The sequence below is a fragment of the Ambystoma mexicanum genome, chromosome 7q (genome assembly GCF_040938575.1).
Source record: "Ambystoma mexicanum isolate Mex_15411 chromosome 7q, UKY_AmexF1_1, whole genome shotgun sequence".
In the NCBI taxonomy this organism is placed as follows: Eukaryota; Metazoa; Chordata; class Amphibia; order Caudata; family Ambystomatidae; genus Ambystoma; species Ambystoma mexicanum.
This window is the reverse complement of record NC_090941.1, coordinates 985,604,574-985,624,744: the sequence shown is the minus strand read 5'-3', so window position 1 is coordinate 985,624,744 and position 20,171 is coordinate 985,604,574. Positions and strand designations below refer to the sequence as shown.

The 20,171-nt window shown below is 47.1% G+C and overlaps 1 protein-coding gene across 1 annotated transcript in view; it reads right to left on the bottom strand.

Moving 5' to 3' along the window:
• The window catches only part of ARHGEF17 (Rho guanine nucleotide exchange factor 17), a 1,051,814-nt gene that overhangs the window by 118,882 nt on the left and 912,761 nt on the right, over nt 1-20,171 (bottom strand). The window contains exon 8 of the mRNA XM_069640110.1: nt 3,546-3,655. Within this exon, the coding sequence (XP_069496211.1) occupies nt 3,546-3,655 (110 nt within the window). The remainder of the gene's footprint in view (nt 1-3,545; nt 3,656-20,171) is intronic.

Below are 20,171 nucleotides of genomic sequence, written 5' to 3'. Positions count from 1 at the left end.
CTTTCTAGTCTTCACCCAGACCACAACTTTTCCTCCAGATCTTTTGTCCAACCTCCTAATATTTGAATGTCCCCCCCCCTTTCCGCTTGCACCCTTCAGCTTCTGTAATCTTCCCCCTCCTAATCCTTCAACACCAACAGCCTGTTGGATTGCAACCCTTTCCCCATGACCTTCAGACTTCTCATATTCTTACTCTTCTGCTCCATATCTCCCCTCCTAAAATCACATGACTATCACTTTCTCGACACCCCTCTCCACCTTTCAGCTCCTCTCTTGGTCCTCAGCACACCACTGCCTCATTCCTGCTACACATCCAAATTCACCTACTCCACCTATGCCCCTTCTGGCTTTTGTATGGCCTTCATCCTTCCCTCTGTCTCATAATTACCCCGAGTGTATGAGCCCATGTACCAAAAGTACTACGTGCCTGTGACAGGTGAATTACTTTTGTTTAGATTGCTACAGCTGTGCTTTTGGCATGGCCACAGCAACGAACATACCGATTCTCCAAAGGGCTTGACTGCCATATTATTTCTGACATGTGCATTGCCTCTGCATAGTGGGCACCCAACTGCAGTTGGTGGTTTCTGTTCTATGCTGCGGACTCCTGTTCTGGGAAATATCTGCTTCAGTAACGTGGTGACATTAGCTTGCCGAACGCCATTGTGGCCATGGATTTCAACTGCATGCCACGAGGTGAGGTTCTTGGATTCCCTTAATGGGGCAGTAAGCCAAAGGATTAATAATATAATAATAATTTAGCAATTATATATCGCTACGAACCCACAGGTATCTGAGCGCTGCTTATTATTACCTACGGTGTGTGGTGCTCATTTATCGACCTCGGAAGGATGAAAGGCTGAGTTTGGCCCTGCCGGGATTCAAACCTGCGTCAACAGGCTCTGCACAGATGTCAAAACGAGCACTCTATTGACCCTGCCTGTACGGGTTTGTCCACTGCACTCCAATGAGCCCCTGTGAAGTCTATAATATCGCATGAACGCAATGTATGATTAGGTTGCACGTATCTCTCTCCCCCCGCCCACCACTCCTGGATCGGTACATGTGAGTATGGTGAGTCTGCTGGACCTGTTCACCACACACCAATGTATGTTTTAGGGGGTTTTGTAAAGTCCAGTTTGAGACAAGACGTTAGAAAGCTTACCTTTAGTGTACATGGTTACACCCCTTAGGTTTAGCCTGAACTATCCAAAGGTTTGGTAGAAATGGCTGAGCAGCCAGGCATAGTCTAGGAGGGAGGAGGGTTGTAGTCAGGCACACAGGACTCGGAGCATACACTAAGGATGACAACATTTAAGTAAAGTAAGTAGCATTAAACACTGAATACGTACAATAGCCAATGGATCAAAATACTTTAGAACATCTGTAAGGTAACAGAAAGTAGTAGAAACATCTGAAACAAGTATGCACACGTTAGAGCAACTTGTTTAACTTTCGTTAACCCCTGCTTAGCCAATCTTAGGAAGTCCATCCCAATCCTAGGTGAGTCTCACAGAGTCCAGGGGGCACTGGTGGTGCAGTGACCAAGGGCTGAGGGAGTAAAGGCAGATAAGTAGTGGAAAAGGCAGAGTCAATGACGAGTTCTTCCCTCAAATTTACATGCGAGTATCAGTTAGGTTTCTTTGGTAAGGAGCACAATGGGCTGTCCACCCCAATGTAGCTCAATGAAGGCCTGGGAGGGGATTCAAGTAACAGCTTAACTGTAACCCTCCGAAGTACAGGAACAACAAAGTAGGCCCCAGTTAAGTATTAGGGGCTGAACAGTACCTTGTAAGCGAAGAAGCTGGTGCAGCAGTACAGTCCCCAAGTAGAGGTGACAGCAGACCCCGGTTCAGGATTCTTGGTCTTGGTGACTGAAGAAAAGAACTGGTGATGGATCTGGAGGTTGTTCTCGAGTAGTCGGATGCCCAGCTGAAGATCTCTGCAGTACTGGCTTGTTGGTACTTTTTTCAAATCTCGGTTGAAGGAGGTGAAGGTTGCCCCATTTCTTGGTCCTTGCCTCAGCTGAGGGGACTTTCAGGAGTGGGATCCAGTCACTGGAGGGCCAAGAAAGATGCCTACACAGTTTCAGATAAAACCAAGCTTCAGAAGATGTTGCACTGCAAAATGGCACAGGACCCCGTGCATTGAGGAATTACAGGCCGTGGAGGTCACAGCTCGTCCGGGGATGGTGCAAAATGCAGTTAGTCTTGGGACTTGTTAGGCCCACCAGTCCAAGTGAGGAGGTCACCAGCTTCAGGGTTTCTCAGTCGCACAGAAGTAGAGGTTGGGAGAGCAGCGGTTACTCAGACGGCTCTGGAGGTCGCTGGAAGTGGATGCGGACTCCGTCCTTCGTCGGATCTTAAATTTCAGTGGTTGACCGAGTTTCTGCTCCAGGAATCATCTTTTATGCAGGAAAACTGGCTGAGTCCACAAATCACGAAACATGCATTCATTCAAACTTGGGGGGGATTGTCCAATGGGGACAGGCAGCATCCCAGCACAAATTGGTTCCAGGCAGGCACACAGCAGGACAAAGACGAGGGGAGTTTTGGTCAGCACCCGCCCCCCCCACCACTCACCGCCCCCTCCCCGCCCAAGGCCTGTCCGTTCAGGCACTCAGTCTTGGCAGGCTTTCCAAGGAAAGCGGGCCAAAGACAAAAAAACTCATCAAGACCTCTCCCACCCAGGCTAGGTAGACGAAGGCTCGAGTGAGAACAAGTCATCATGAACAGGGCTTAAAAAAGTACAGCCACCATTTTAAGCAAATCAGGGCCCTTGTGTCGCTTCCCAAAGCTGCGAAAGCAGCCTGCTGCAAAAGTCCACAAAATGTTGTCCAAAAAGGTGCACTACCACCAGCCTGTCAGATGAACTTGGAGCAGTAACTAAAGGTTACTGGAAAAGGGATAAAAGGGAGACCGTGTTTCCACTCAGCACTCCCCTTAAGGTGGGGTGTGCTGATCTCACAAAATAAAGTAGAGGTTGGACAAAACGTCAGCCGCTGGCCTGGTAACATGTTAACACAGGTAAAATAAAAAGGGAAGCTCAGGGAGCTCCCCACAACCCTGCACAGAAAGTGGTGTGCGCTGCAATAATAAAATGTAGATGGAGGAACGCATAACTCCATTAAAACGTATCAAAATGAGATAAAAAGGGTTCCCCATGTTAGAGTAACAGAATGAACGAGTGTGGAAAAAGGTTCCCACTCGCTCAGGAGAATCAGTGCAAAAATCCAGAAGTCCAGCAAAAATGCCGGGGGACTCACAAAGTGGGGAGAAATTCACTCAAAACGGAATATCTACCCAACGGTATGATTACTGTGATCAGTGAAAGGATTTACAGACCTAATATTGAAATATGTAAGCAACTATGGCATTATTTTTTGACCGCCAGCGCAATTACTCTATTTTAATTTAATTATGTGTGGTCTGTATTTAATGGAGGCATAATGAAATTCTCTACGAACGAACGTGTGAGCATGAAGACAGCCTTCGGGCAATCACAAAGTGCATGGAAAGTGGCGTGAACAGTGGGAAGCTACTTACAGGCTCATGGAGCTCCGACGAAGCGACCCCGATTTGCGTTTCAGTGTCGTGCAAACCAATAAGTCCGTAAACAGGAAGAGGGAGCGGTCTTTCTTGCCTCCAACTGCTTTCTGCAGAAGAAAAAAAAAACAAGCTGTAAACACAGAGGACAAACCATAAAACACTGACGACAGGAAGAGCTTAGTAGCGGTGGAATCCCAATTTCCTTACTAAAAGCCCACATTTAAATGTCACCCTTGAGAGCCGCCTGCCATCTATCTGCCTCATGACCTGACAGGCAGTTTGATGCGTATGTCCAATATCAGACAACATCAGCATGACAATGTGAACAAACACGAAAACAAGGAAACAAGAGACAATTCCCACTTTTATGAATGCATAATTTATCTAGTGGGAGCGGAGTCCACCCTCGCAATGCACCAACTACACATAGTTCAACATTATTGGAGTGCTATAACGAGAGGACTAACTGGAGCTTTATTTCTATAATGCATGATTCACTCCTAGTGGGGTTCACATGCTTAGTGCAGCCCCTATGCATTCTAGTTCTCAATTACTGGATGGTCTATATACCTATCCCAGTCGTCATATATACCCTACAGTTATTGAGAACTATACAAAACAGATATATACTTCTACTTGCATTAGTTTGGCTTTTGTTCTTTGAGGCTTACTTACATCTTCCAAACCTAAAAATCTCTGTGCCCGCCTCCAATTATAAGCAATCGTATTTATCTATATGCCCAATTCGTCTTTAAATCACTCCTTCCACAATGTATTATCTACACTTCCATCATAAAATGCCCACTACATCATCCTTGATTCCCGGCAGGATAGCTCAGTGGCAAGGCGCTCGCCTTGGAAGCAAGACGGCGCAGAGCAACACAGGTTCGATCCCCGGGTCCGTGCTTAGAAACCGCTGGGTATTAAGCGCATTATAAATAACCAATTATAATTATACTCCTATGATCGTCACATATACCCAGGCTGCAAGACAAGTGGCATACCCGCGTTTTACTCCCAAAAATTAGGCAAATACTCCCAACAAAATAACACTAATGGGTAAGTGTGGGTCTGCAAGTGGTTGATGTGTCATACCGGAAGCAACCACAGTGCAAGCCACACAGGGGAGCACTGCTGTTGCATTCTCTGATCGGAAGAGGGCCTATAGGATTTAAAAAAAGATATCTTTTTATTTATAGCTATGGCTGGCCACAAAAAACTATGCATAACAAAAAACATCTAGATTTTAAAAATAAAAAGTAGTTTTAGTTGCCTAAAAAATACTCTGTCAACAATGAGAACTCATTTGTTTACTCCCCAAAACCTCCTGTTACTCCCAATTACAAATGTAAAGGCTAAAACACTCCTTCCTTAAAATCTTATCAACCCCTTAAAGCCCTCCATTTACCACTTGGAAATGACCCGGGGTTTTGTAAAAAGCCACTGTACGTGTACGGCCATGACGGCCTCCGAGCCTCATCATTACCCTGCGCCCGCCCTCTTGTTCTGCTGCGCGCGTTTTATTTCCGATACATTAGTCAGTCACATTATTCCTCCTTCTGTCTCGTCGTCCGCTCAGCCTGGTCTTCTGAATCCTGGTCTTCTGAACACTAGAAGACGGACACATGGTAGAATGAGTTTCCTCGCCCCCTGCTGATGCTGCGCCTCCGGAGCTGCCACACCCAGTAATAACTAGACAGTCTTTCTTCTTCCCTCCTCTTCACTAATATTGGGCCTAGGCCTGCAGCACTATTGCAGGGTAGATGCCACATCCTGCATAGTCCCACTTTTATCCAATTACAACCTTTTCTCTGCCTCTGCATCAGTAATCATGGAGGGTGGACAGCCTGTCTTCTCGGCATCCTGCTGTGTACATCCTAAAAACTGGGCTGTCTACTTAGTCTTTCTCTTCTGTAGTTCTGGCAGGGAGAGGTTGGACACAATGGGCCTCATTACAAGTTTGCCGGTCCAGAAGTAACAGCGCTGTTACTACCGGACTGGCAAACTACGAGTTCTGCTCGCGGGTGCCTTTCCGCCCTCCAGGTCTGACCTGGCGGGCGTCCTCGCACCCGAGAGCAGAGCATGTGGGATGCACCGGCACCATTCATAAATGGTGCCCGTGTATCCGACCTCCCCATTCCTACTGGGCTCAATTTGGAATGGGGAGTAATTATTACTGGCACGCGGCAATGGGGATGTACCGGGTCCGCCGGGGCTAGAATGCCCCGGTACTTTCCCATTGCCAGGTGCTGGTAAAAAAACAACTCCCAATTACTGGCACGGCTACTAAAGGATGAACAATTCTCCAGACACTTAAGAAAAGGGGGTATTTTGCTCCCTTTTGAGATTTTTTAGTAAGTTAAAACATGTAGTTCCCTATTCCCCAAAGGTGGATCTTTAGGCAATTTACATTATTGAAAAGAGGCAGCTTATTTTCCACTTTGCACATCAGGAGGCATTCTAGCAGAGGTCCTTTTGTGGAAGCTGATGCTCCTATTTGGTCTGAACACAGCACCCGAGCAATTCAAGTGGCATAAGGGGTCTGACAGCATTCCTACCTGTTTTTTGTTGCAAGTATTAACAAGGTTTAATGGTGTAAAAGTAAGGTCCCACCGCTAGAACCCAGCTTCTCAGAATATTACTGAATACAAATGCAGTACGTTGCCAACCTACTCCTTTGATGTTAATGGCGAAGGATGCAATGTCTGACCAGCATCCACCTTGGGCTGGACTCTGGAGCTCATGAGATGGATCTTGTTGACTTTCTGCGCTTATAGCCCAGGAGTATAGCTCCAAGACAATGCGCAAGTGTTGGTAGCAAGGCAACGCCGAGCAGTATGGTACGAAATCCGGTCCCGCAGTCAGAAGCTGGACTCCAGCATGAAACGTGATACAGCAACCTAATTTAGAGCAGAGGTTGGAGAACATGTCTCATACTGGAAGATGCCAAAAGCGGCCATTTACCCAGACTGGTGCATCGATAACGGAACTAGTGACATTTGCTTTGAGTGACTAAAGAAACGGGACATCACTTTGTTACTAATTACTTTGCAGATGAAAACATTGCTGTATCTTTGAAGTTTTGATGGACAGCCTTACGAAAAATAAAAATCCAGCTTTTATGTCTCATGAAACCACTCCAGGAATACACTTTTCTGGTGAGACTCTATGTAGGAGAAATACTGTATCAACGAACAGGGTCTCTAAGTCAAGGATCTGCAACCTGCGACTCTCCAGATATTTAGAACTACAACTTCCATGATCCCTCTCCATTGAAAATGCTGACTAAGGTTGGCGGTACTTGCAGACAAAACCTCAGGAGAGGCAACAGGCTGCAGAGCAGGCTCTATGCAGACAGGATGCTTCATTGTGCATTCATGTATTTCCTGACTCACATCTGGACAGTTGGAGGATGTGATGCATGATAATGGGACGGGGAGGGGATTAACAGAATATTTTTGGTAGACGCTTCTCACCATCAGTCGTGCTGGCGCTGCACTTGAAGCCATTAGGGTTGTCTGAAAAAGCGTAATGCCAGTTAGAATACAGAAGGACCCATGTTAATAATTTCCTTTGGGGCGTTCCAAAAAACAGATCATGGAGAGATTTTGCTATATTTCTTGTGAAAGCTCACTTTTAAATGAGCAGTTCTGGAAGCATGGAGAATATTCAAAGTGCGGGGCAGCAGCTTATTATGGATTTGTTTACTTCAGCGCAACAGCAGGTGAAGGGTAGCAAGATGACAGAGGGCATAGCGGGAAAACGGCCAAGAAATATAAGAGACACTATCAAGAGAGAGAAGGATTGATAGTGGCAGATGGATACAATTTTTTAAATACAGAAGTAACCATCAACATGAGCGGCATATTCCTCCATGATCCCTATCCGGCCACCCGAGAGACTGCTGTCGCAAGCGGCCGGGAGCCCAGTGTAGCATGATGCGTTCAGACACGTTAGAGGGTCCTTTCCTCTAGCATTATCACAGAGGTTGGAGTCCTGAGTCCCGTCGGATGCGGGCGGGCGTGTTGAGTTGCCACTGAAATCCCAAAAGCTAGCAGAGGGGTTCCCCCCCAACCGCACCTGTTGGAGTTCCTTGCTAGCTGCTTTTCAATCCTGTCCGGCTGTCCGTGCCTGTAAGCTGCTGTGCATCATCGAGCTGCAGTCTTGGTGTGTGCCTGTGTCGGCATGAGTCTCATGGCAGGTGGGAAAGTATTTCTCCTTTTTGGTACACTATGGTCAATAACGAGAGCTTGTGCACTAACAGGGGCTGTAAATGAGACGTCTGTTTATTTAATGGAGTCTCGTATACAAAGCAAAGGTACGTTCCCTGAATCTCCCTTATGGCCTCCACAACCTTCGTTTAGCCCGGGGATCAGGGACTTGGCTTTTTTTGATCCAAGCCTTTCAACTATGAGTACGACCCCAAGTGTGACTTTGGCCGGCTCTTCTGTGGTTTTGGCAAAAAGCTCAAGCATCTCCAGCAAGATAAATTGGAAACACTTGACATGGAGATGGATATGGATATGGATATTGATTTGGGGATTTCGCTGGTCGGGTCTATAGCTAGTCAAGAACCTGATAAGAAAGGGTGCCCTCGTCAGAAGGATGGGGGATGGGGGGAATCTGTCCAAGGTCCCACACTTAGGAAACCCCATTTCACCATCACCCACCAGTAGCCTGGAAGTTATTACGTCAGACGCCACGTCTACAGTGTTTTCCGGGATGAATACTAATCCAGTTAGCGAAGGACGCCAGGGAGAGAACTGGAAATCAATCAAGGAAAAAAATAATTTTAGGTTTAAACCAATGCCACAATAGCAACGACTTTAATCGCTACATTGAATCTTTTTACAGAGTTACACTACATGCATCCTCCGGTAGGGTAGACAACAATGCCAAATGGATGCCTATCAGAATCGCTGCTTACAGGAAGGCTTAGGGTGTCAAATAAGGGGAGCCGATTCTGCTGCCCTGGCAGGGAGCTGCAGCAGAATCAGTACTCATCAGGTGGCAGTGAAAGATGTTCCTTCTACAGCCCTAGTTTAACCTCTGTGTGTTGGTAAATCACTACCCGCTGGAAATGGGAATGCCGGGAACCTAGGGGGTAAGTCGAGGGTCTGGGTAGTGAAGAGGAACCCCAACATCTTAAGAAACAGGACATGCATGAGATTCTGGACAAACTTGAGACCTCACATTATGGATCAAAGAAACATTATCCTGATCAAAGAAACAGAGCTGAGTCGAGGTAAAAACCTAAAGTTTTGACCTCGCGCATAACCTTAATAGTATTGTTATCGATGTTAAATGAGGCATAGTCCGGGGTGAGTTTGGATAGGTTGTGGTCTGAACCGAGGAGCAGGATTTCAGTTTTATCGTCGTTCTGACCAACGTATATAGAATTGAGCAGTGGGAATTTAGACCATCTTTAAAGAATAAGGTCTTCCATTGGCTGCAAGTAAGAATGGAGCCGGGATGTATTCAGAAGCAGGACCTTAGATTTCTACGCAGGATCCAAGTCAAGGATTGGTCCACTGAGGTAACCGTGATTGTATTATTGCGGGCTGTGGACTTAGTACTCTTCTAGCTTTTTTGAATTGTGGCAAGTCCTTCTGGAACGGTTACATTGACTCTAAAATTCAGTTTGTTTTATGATGTGTATTATTTGACATACATGGGACTTGACCTTTTGTTACTATTTTGGTGCAAATAGGGCTTTATTCTCTATGTACTTGTCCTGTGATTTCTTGTTTGCCTTATGTGTCATGCTCTTCCATGCCTGCAGGCTTTAGCACGTTATAAACAAACAAATAAAATATAAAAATACGTCAGCGATACAGAAGTAATGATCAAGTGATTCCTCTGTCGATCAATCATTACTAGAGGATGGATACAATGCTCCTCAGCCCGTTTCTTCAATACTGGAGGATATATATAATGCTTTCTCGTCCTCGTTATTACTCGTGGATGGGTAGAATGACTCCTAAGCATATTTTGTTGGTAATAGTGGAGGGATGCAATGATGCTTATTCCATCAATACTTCAAGATGGATCAATAGAGAAGGGTGGATGACCTGATTTCTCAGCCTAACTAACTATACTGGAGGATGGATGTGATGATTGCTCTGAGCCTTCTGTTTCCTCTTCTCTTCGCTGCGTGGTGGTCGCTGACCTCTCCCCATTCCCAGCTTCACCCCACCTACCCAGCATCTCACTCCGAGCACCAGCGTGACCTCGGATTGGCACCCCCTGTAGGCAAACCCATTTGGGCATCAGAATGCATGGTGGTGTGTTACGTGACCTAAAAAAACATTTCTTCAGCAGTGGACCACAACGAAACATCCTGAGACATTTATTTCACTGCTGGCTCCAACTTCCACCACAACACATGCAGGGTGTGTGCACTCTGCTTTAGTTTTCATCTTTACATAATGACCACCATCATCCTCAGCACAGGAGTGCCTCCCAGGGTTGCCATGGAGCCAGAAAAGGCAAAGCTCCTGACTGGCTCCCCGTGTGCTTATCTTGGCCTACCAGGAGCCAGCAGGCAAGAGAGCCAGCCGGCCCCAGTACCAAAGCCCACAAAAAGGCCACTGTCTGGCCTTGTCCGGAGCTGGAGGGAGCCCCGTCCATGCCGTTGCTCCAGCAACCTATCCCCAGCCCATGTTGCCGACCAAACTTGCAGTTTATTTTCATTTGGTGGGCTATCTGCTTCTACTTTGCACCATTAAGTCCCCCCAAAACTGGACTACAACCCTCCGCCTGGTTGCCATGGATTTTTGTCTCCATTTGCTTCTAGCATAACTGCAATCTAGATGTTCTTGAGCACCTATTATGTGTATCTGTCTAAACTCACTCACTGCTCGTTTTCCACTGCTCGTTGGTGCCTTCCTTAAAACTGCTCTCTAAGCTTGCACTACACACCTGAGCACCATCCATATGTGTGTTGTTTCTGTGCTTATTGGGGAAATTCGAATCTAGGAGTGTGTTTATATCTGTGCACCCTCCTTTTTAGTGCTGTTTCAGTGCTTTTTTGGGGGAAATTCGTTTCTAGGCACTTTTTGTCTACCTTTGCACACCCCTTCCTTTGCACCTGTCTGGCTTCTAGGCCACTTGGTGAGTTCCCATGCACTGTGCAGCTCCCCTGCTTAACTTTCTCAGCCTCTACTCCTATGGCCCTCTCCATCTCTCCTATTTATTCCAAATACTAGTCTATCACTTATCCTACCTCTCTCATGAAGTCTGGAAGATAAAAGCTGAAACAAATATCTCCTGGATTGTAACGCAGGCCTACCTATTGCTGACACTACATCCTATTTGCTGTCTCCTCTCCTGTTCTATGGACACCCCCCCCCTCCAATCTGGTTTCCACTCCTTCTCCTCCTCACCCATTAAAGGTGGCACTAGGTGGGAAGTTCTCCGTTCATACTTATTCTCTGGGTGGATCATTAAAGTCCATCACAATGGCACTATCACGGCCCAAGGTTCTCAACCTACTGGCCTCCTTCTCGACTGGTGGCTGCCATCTCTCAAACTTCCTCCCTTCTCCTGCCAACACTTCTTCATCTCCCCTCACTTCTCCACCACCACTGATGGGAGTACAATGCCCCTGTACACCCCCTCGGAAAACCTTTAAAGGTGGTAACCAGCTAACCAGCTTCACTTAGCTACTCTGAATGCTCGATCTGCCGTCAAACACTCCTCTGACATCCGCCTCTTTCTCAAAGACTTTGACCTGGACATCTTCGCTCTTAACGAGACGTGGTTCAATGCCAGCTCTGTCACTGCTCTTGACACTCTCGTTCTCGAGGGCGACAAAATCCTCCCCAAACCCAATAGGCCTAGAGGTGGAGTGGCCCTGATCTTCCCTGAGAGGATCCCTGCTTCCATCATTCCTAATCAATCATGCTCCTCTTTTGAATGCTTTGTCTGTAGGCTTGGGATCTTGCCTACTCTCCCCCTCGCCACTATTTACAGACCCCCTGGCCCTATCTCCCTCTTGACCTCTGAATGGGCCAACCTTGCCTCATCCCTTTCAACCTCTTCTTCCAAATTCCGCCTCCTTGGTGACTTAAACATTCACATGGACTCTTGAAACATCCACCTCTCAGTTCCGGGTCCTCCGACTCCCTTTCTCTCACTATTCTTCCTTCCAGCCTGACTCACTCTGCCGGCCACCCTCTTGATGCCCTCATCTCTGGGGACATCCCCATCTCTAATCCGGCTACCACACCCCTTTCCTGGTCTCATCACTCTCTCCTTTCCACCCACTTGGTGCCCCTCGGCCCTCTATCCAAGCCACCCCCTGCACTGCCAGCCTCCTTTGCCGCCATTCGACTGATGAAGCGATTGTCAGTTGCTGCTTTTTCCTCCACCTTCATCCCCCCTCCTACCCCTGCCTCTAACTCTCCCTCTGACTCTGTCCTTGCTAACCTGCACCTTGCCATCTCTAACACCCTTGACATCCTTGCCTCTGCCTTGAGAATCCACCTAAAACCTGCCACCAAGAACAGCTGGTAACTCAGATCTTGCATCTCTGAAACGCAAATGCAGAGTTTCTGAACGGAAGTGACAGAACTTGGGCTTATCCCTCCAACAAGCTGGCCTGCTCTAAAGCCAATATCGCTTCTCTATCTGCTCCAAGACACGGCCCCCCATCTGAGCCTGCATCTCTGGAGCCACTAATAACACAACCTAACTTTTTTAAATCTGTAAGGAACTCGCCAATCCACTTGCAGCCTCCACTGCTCTCCTTCCTTCCCAGGCTCTCTGCATTGACCTCCCCACTTCACATCCAAAACTCAGGACATCCTGTCCTCACTCTCCTTCACCCCCATCTCCTCTCCATCGCCTACACCCCCGCCTCCCTTGGCCCTCCTCCTCCCACCCCCCTCTCTCCTCCCTCATTCCCACAGCACCAGATGAGGCCTCTAAAGTGGTCCGCTCTATGAAGACCTCCTCCAAACAGGTCTCCCCCCCCAGCTCCTCCAAAACCATTAAGGACAATATCTCCTCTCTTGCCCCCGCTCTTGAGGACTTCTGTAACCACTCCTTTACCTCTGGCTCTTTCCCTCTATACCTCAAGCACTCCCTTGTGCACCCGCTCTTAAAAAAAGTAATCTGCTGACCTACTGCCCGGCTAACTATCGGCCTATCTCTACTACCCCCTTCCTGGGTAAACTCTTGGAGAAGTTGGCCCTTACCCAACTGACCCTCCACTCTGATCTTGTTGATTGCCTTCATGGCCATCAAACTGGATTTCAGGCATCCAGAGGCACGGAAACTGCTCTCCTGAAAACCCACAAAAACTATGCCCACAAATCTCGACTCCAACTCTTCTGCTGGTCTCATTCTCCTCAATCTCTCTTCTGCCTTCGATGCGGTCAACCATTCCATCCTCATAAAATTACTCTGTGACACCATCGGCACACTGACCGGGCACTGGATTGGCTTACCTCTTTCCTCACTAACCGCTCTTCCCAGCTGCAACTGGGAGCTTTCTCACCACCGACCTCTCTACATGTGGCATCCCTCAGGGCTCTATCCTATCGCCATGGCTCTTCAATATCTACCTTGCCCCTCTTGCTCAACTGATCTCCTCCTTCTCTCCTCATTTCCAGTGCTATGCCTATGACACAGCTTTCCTTCAAACTTCCCTCTACTTCCCCCTCCTCTTCCTCCTCTCTCATCCCCGACTGTCTGCCATTCAGGAATGGTGTGCAGCGAATGAGCTCTGTCTCAATGCCAGTAGGATGGCGATCCTCCTCATCGGGACACCTGTTCCCTCTTTTCATCCTACCCTCTGGCCAACCTCTTTGGGCCCTCTACTCCCAAAATCTTGTGAGGCCAAAAACCTTGGGGTCATTTTTGACTCTGTTCTCTCCTTCACCCCACACACCATGGAGCTTACCAAGAAGTCCCACTTCCAGCTCCACCTACTCAGAGGCATTCTTCCTTTTCTCACCTTCCCCCAGAAGCTCAATGTCACCAGAGCTCTGGTCCTCTACAGGTTTGACCACTGCAACAGCCTCTTTCTCAATCTCCCTCTTTCCTCTCTTTGCCCCCTCTAGCTTATCCAGAATAGGGCTGCAAGACTTATCCATGTCCTCAAGCCCAGGGACCGTATCTCTCCAGCCCTACAAATCCCTTCACTGGCTCGTGGTGGCTGCAAGGATCAAATTCAAGACCATCTGCATCATCCACAAGACCTTCTGGGGCCTGGGACCACGCTATCTCCAACCTAGCCTCCCCAAATACTCCCCTGCTAGAGCCCTATGCACCTCCAACTCCCTGACTGTCAAATGCTTCTCCAAGCAGAGAGTGTGGGGCATCTCTCTCTCCTCGGCCGGTCCCTCCCTTTGGAACAGCCTCCCTGCCCCTCTCAGACTTCATCCAGACCTCCTTAAATTCCGGAACCTTATCAAAACTCTATTCTTCTCTACCTCTTTCACTTTCCCTTCTAATAACCCCGCAGCCGCTGTGACCATTGGCCTGATCCTCCTTGCATCCCCATCCCCTGCACTTCTTCTCAATGCACTTGCATGGCCGAATGCCACAAGGCCTAGTAGGACCAAGACTGTATATTTTACTGGGTTTTGCATTTGTTATCATTTCCTCTGTTCCCTTCCCATTTAGCCTTGTGGTGCTGTGAAACACAATTCTGTTGTATAAAGCGTCTTACAAATGCTCAATAAATAAAAAATGTATAAAGACTGTAGGGTGGATGCAATGGTTCCTCAGCCTGTCAATATTTGAGGGTGTTCCTTTGACTATTAATCAATATTGGAGGATGTGTCAGTACAAGAAATAGTGTGATGTGATTAAAATGGTTCCCACATCAATACCCGAGGATGGATGCACACATTCTTTGATACTGAAGGACGGATATAATAATTTTTCAGCCTCTCCGACACTGGTGGATGGATGTGATGATTCCTCAGCCTGTCCATATGATATAAGTAATGTATAACGCACGAGTACACAAGTGTTTCTAGGTGCGAGAGAAGGCCATCAATACTCGAGAATGGATATAATGGTTCCTCTGCACCCACCCTCCTGTATTGATGCACAGGCAATGATTCCTCATTTTGACCCTCATTCGTCTGGAGTTAAATACTAGAGTGGGCAGAAAGACTTCTCTGCCCCATCATTGATAGTTGAAGATGGAAACCCAGATTGCTCAGAAGGATCCTTGAGGGTGGAGAATAGGTTCATGGATTGCCCAGGCCCTTCTAAGATAATATAACATGCATATACAGTGTTCCTCAACCCTGTAATTTATGGCAGAGAACAGGCATTGCATCATAACTAATGAACTGAAAACAAAGGGCATCCAATGTAACCTACAAGCCTCATGATGCCTCCACAGGGGAAAATTGATTTTCTAGTAGAATAATCATCTGGAGGAAAGATTTAACACAGGTACTTTGGTCGAAACAGGATAACAAACCGATTACTGATAAATAAAAATAAATGCTGATGACAAGCAAGAAGAACATGGATACAACACTCATGTAGTCATTCTACATGTGTATCATTTGTCTTTTGTGTATGTTAAAAGTCATAAATTGAAAATGTTGAATGCACTTATTATCTACAATTGAGCAACTAAACATATGCATATTGAGAAAGAATGCGTGCTCTTCATGAGATTCATGTTCTGGTGATAATATACTTAACCTCTATTATTTTCAAGTACAAGCATGAGCGAGGTATGCTGTCAACAACAGGACCTGTGACGGATCCTCTCAGGCGGGAGCAAGATTGTTCCCTCCACCCATCCAGACTACCTGGGTTGGACAAGGATCTCCCCAGGTGCTATGGTCAGTCCAGAAGCTGACAGAAGGCGGTAATCTGTCAGGGATTGGAGATACCATCGAGGTCTCACAGAATATAAATGTGTACCAGCTTCACATCGCCCCAAGCGGAAGAGGGCCAGCGGCCACAGGCAGAGATCCAATCTGACAGGCAAGAGTACAAATCTCTTTCTAAGTTCCAGTTAGAACGTCACCACAATTCACGCCGGATCCAAAATGAAGTCCAAAGTCCATATCCAAAGTTCGATAGCAGAAGCATCACAGCCAAGGGGAAATCTGAAATGCGTCCAGGTAACAGCTCATTGGTAAACAAGGGCAGGTTAACCAACCCAGAAACAAAATCACTTGCAATCAAGTCCAGGAAATCCAAAGCTGAATCGCCACTCTGTGCTGATAATTTGGGCACGTGACAGCGCCCAGGACTGATGAGGACATGACGACGTTGGGTGCAAGCAGATAAGAGCGTGCACGGTCTGATGGGATGTGTGGTGAGGAACCGGCTGTGCTGAGACAACCGCCAAAGCATCTTCAATCAGTGGTGTGCTGGGGTTTGTTCGCTTTGTAGGACCCAAATCCCCCTGCCTTCATGAATGGATTATACTGACAAATGCTAAACATTTTGTCCTCAGGGGCCAACAGAAGATGCTTTCCTATTGGACCTGGCCCACCTTACCTATAGTTTGCCAGAGATCTACTTTTGGCACGGACAGAGGTCCGTCAGAACCATAGTGTGGTCTGTCTGTAGAGGGAGGAGACGGTTCAGAGCCTTGGGTGGACTTTCTTGTATGGTGAGAAGAAATGATCAGACTGGAATACTAGGCCCATTACCTTTGCCATTCTTGGCCATGGTGAGGGCAACACATATGCTAAAAGCGCAAGAGAAGGGTAGGATATTTCTTTCCATCATCTAAAGCCACTAACTCTGTTTTCCTCTATTAGGTGGAGTTGACGATCCTTCACCTAGCCGTCAATAGGGCTCCGGCATTCATCAACTCTGGCTTGATTAACTCTGTCCACCATCTAGCCAGATGTGAATCTGGGCATTTGTAGTAGACATCTGGTAATGCAGGTTTTACTGGCGTTTGAATGCCTCCACCGGGGGCCACACACAACTATTAAAAATAATGGGTGATCAGCAGAATTCCTAAAATACTCTGCACGTGGCCCATTTATTGGTAGATCAGACACGGCCTGCCCTAATATGGTGGCTAGGCTTTCTGGGGTAGGACAGAATCACCTCCAGGGTGAATCCTCGCACGGTGATCTGAACAGGATGTTGCCCTACACGCAGCTGTGAGTAGAGGAAACACTGAAGGCTTTCAGAGTTCATCGCTGGTCCTCTTCCAAAGTGACATGGAAGCCCCCTTCTGAAGCCAACCACTGTAGACTCACTTCTAGAGGAAACTAAGACTGCATTACTTGGCATCATATATGCCCCTGTGTAGTGCTACACAATCTACTCCAATATAAAAAAAATAATCAGGCTTTAGACCCATAATGGATCTTACTAAACAGGATGGGCGATGACAAAGGAAATTTTAGGTACTGCACATTTCTGCAGTTGTTGGGTTTCCGCACTCTCCATGTTATTAGTGTGCAGTCATTTTGGATCTATAGTGGGTTTTGTTTCTTTCAAGAAGGGACTTAAGATGACAGTGTAGTACATTGAGCTCAAACAGAGGCCTGGATTCTGTATCTAGGTGACATTGCAGACAGGTTGTTATCTTGCTTCCAAAATGCGCTCTTAGCTCGGTTGGTTTGTTTGTTTGTTTATTTATTTATTTGGTAATGCGCTCCAAGCCCGTGGGCATCTGGGCGCAACAATACAAGAAGACTCGAGACTTGGTTACAATGCCTGACACAGGCTATTACAGAAAAAACAGTGGTCGCTTATAATGGGTGGTACAAGGTGATACAATACATATAGAACAAGGGTTAAGCGCATAAGAATAACATCTTAACAGGTTATGATGTTTCTGCTAGGATGAGGATCGTTGTAAGTCGTCGTTGTGCAGCCATTTGAGAGCGTGGGATCTGAATCTAGTGTAAGGTAAAGGGCGTCTAAGGTCAGATGGGTGTGTGTTCCATGATTGTGCAGCTCTAACTGGGAAGCTCGCTCCGCCCGCCGTGGTAAGTTTGAATCTAGGGACTTCCAGTAGGAAGGTGTTGTTAGATCTAGTCAGTCGGTTAGAGGGTCTCCAATTGATTCTTTCCGCTAGGTAGGGGGGTGCTTGATTGTTGAGGCATTTAGAAGTGAGGGAAATAGTTTTAAGGAGGATTCTGTCATTTATCTTTAGCCAGTGGGCTTCTGTACGGTGTTTGGAGATATGCTCTCTGCGTGGGATGTTCAGAGCTGCTCTAGGAGCGTTATTTTGTAATCTCTGGAGTTTGTCAGTGACCGACTTATTTGCACCTGAGTATAAGGCGTTGCAATAGTCCAGTCTGGACATGACAAGGGCATTGGCCAGGGTGAGGCAGCTGGCACTGGACAGGAAGGGTCTGGCGGCACGGATGAGTTTACACGTGCAAGTGGTTGAGGAGGCGAGGGAGTTCACTTGCTTTTTAAGGGTGAGAGCTGAGTCGAGGTAAAAACCTAAAGTTTTGACCTCGCGCATAACCTTAATAGTATTGTTATCGATGTTAAATGAGGCATAGTCCGGGGTGAGTTTGGATAGGTTGTGGTCTGAACCGAGGAGCAGGATTTCAGTTTTATCGTCGTTCAGGCAGAGGCCATGAGTGGCCATCCATGCCTGAATGAGGATGTAAATTTTATTCACCAGAGCCAAGTCCACTTCATAGTTGCCCGAAAGGGGTATGAGGATCTGGGTGTCATCTGCGTAGTTAGTGTAGGTGACGCCCAGTCACAGTCTGTCCAACTGTCGAACAATGGCTTGGTGAAGATGTTGTACATAGTGGGTGAGACACAGGAGCCCTGTGGGACTCCACATGTGATTTGGATGGGATCGGCACAAGTGGAAGAGGAGAACACTCTCATGGTCCGGTTGGCTAGAAAGGATTGGACCCATGCTATAGCTTCTCCTGTGAAATTGGCAGCCGCCTTGAGGTGGTTGCATAAGACTGCATGATCCACCAGATCAAAAGCTGCTGACAAGTCCAGTAGAAGTAGCAGCGCTGTTTTCCCATTATCCTTAAATTCCTCCATTTTCGTTTTGAGATCTATCAGGGCTGTTTCCGTGCCATGGAGAGGGCGGAAACCCGATTGGCGCGAGCCTAGTAGCTGATTAGCTTCTATGTACTCTTGAATTTGGAGATAGGCTACTCTGTCGATAATTTTTAGTAGGAAGGGTACCGTGGTGATAGGCCTATAGTTAGTCGGGATAGATGGATCGAGGGTTTGTTTTTTGAGAAGGGGGAGGACCCAGGATTCTTTTAAGTTGGCTGGCACTGTGTTGGATTTGAAGGATGAGTTGATAAGATTCGAGATGAAAGGGGCTAAATCTCTGGCAGAGTCCTTTATTGTTTGAGCTGGGCAGCTGTCGCCCTTACAGTTGGAGGGCTTCAGTGGGAGGATAGCCTTTTCAGTGTCGATGATGGAGATGGGTTTAAAGCTAAAAGGGGGTATAGTAATGGGTTCAGTTACTAGAGGCACTTGTTGATCAGTAGGAGAGAGGGTGTCTTTTTTATTCGTTATTTTAAGTTGGAGGGTGGAGATTTTGTTCGATAGGGCATTCTGTATATTAGTGCACCATATCTTGTCCTTGGGGACCGTGTCAGTTGGTTGGATAGGGGATTCCATTTCCCGGAGGATGGCAAAAAGTTCCTTGGTATTCGATTTGGCATTGGTAATTCTGTCGTTGAATACGTTTTTTTTAGTGTTGATAATTTCTGACTTGTAATGTTTGGTAACTTGGGTTAGCTTAGCTTTGTTGTCGTTGGTAGGCGAATTACGCCAGATAGTTTGGAGTTTTCGTTTCTGCTTTCTAAGGTCCTTAAGCTGGGGGGTGAACCAGGCATTGAAGTGGGCTTCTTGCTTAGCTTTACGTAGTTTTGCAGGTGCAATGGTGTCTAGTGCGTGAGACATAGCTTTATTAAAGGTGTCTACTAGTATGTCTGGGTCAGTGTTGTCCTTCAGACCGTTAATAGTAGGCAGGAGGAGGGGGATGAGTTTTTCAGTAGTAATGTCTTTTTTACTTCTGGTAGGGAGTGGTGGTATCATTTTGATAGTTTTAGGGCTGGGGAGGTCAAGTGTAGTCATGAAGAGTATGAGGGAATTGAGGCTTCATAAGGGTTGCTGGTTTAGCCATGAACATCGTTCTATTTCCATGTCAAAAACTGATTTCACAGAAGACCCAACACTTCCACTGCTAAGGGGGGGGGACCAAGTCACTACGTGCTCCTAAACACCTGCAAAAAGTATGCCTGCACCCATACTACCACCCCAAGAGAGAGACAGTGGGCCTCATTACGACCCAGGCGGTAAGTTACTGCCTGGGTCGTACCTTTACCGCCATGGCGTAAACTATGTTTACGCCATGGTGGTTGGCGGATTTACCCAACCATTCCAAGGTGAGTGGGGCGGTAAATCCCCATTTCCCATTTACCCTTCCCCATTCCCATTTTTGCCCCATAGGGCATAATGGGAGTGAGGAAGGAGATAATTACGCCACTGTAAATTACGGTGCCGTAATTATCTCCAAGGTCCCTTAAACTCACCATGGCGCTAAGGGACCTTGTAATCAGGCGTTAAGGGTCGGCGCCGTTTACGGCGCCGTAAACCCCTTAACGCCTGGGTTGGAATGAGGCACAGTGTGCACTTCGGAAGTCTTCCAAGTCCAGCCTTCGGTTTCTA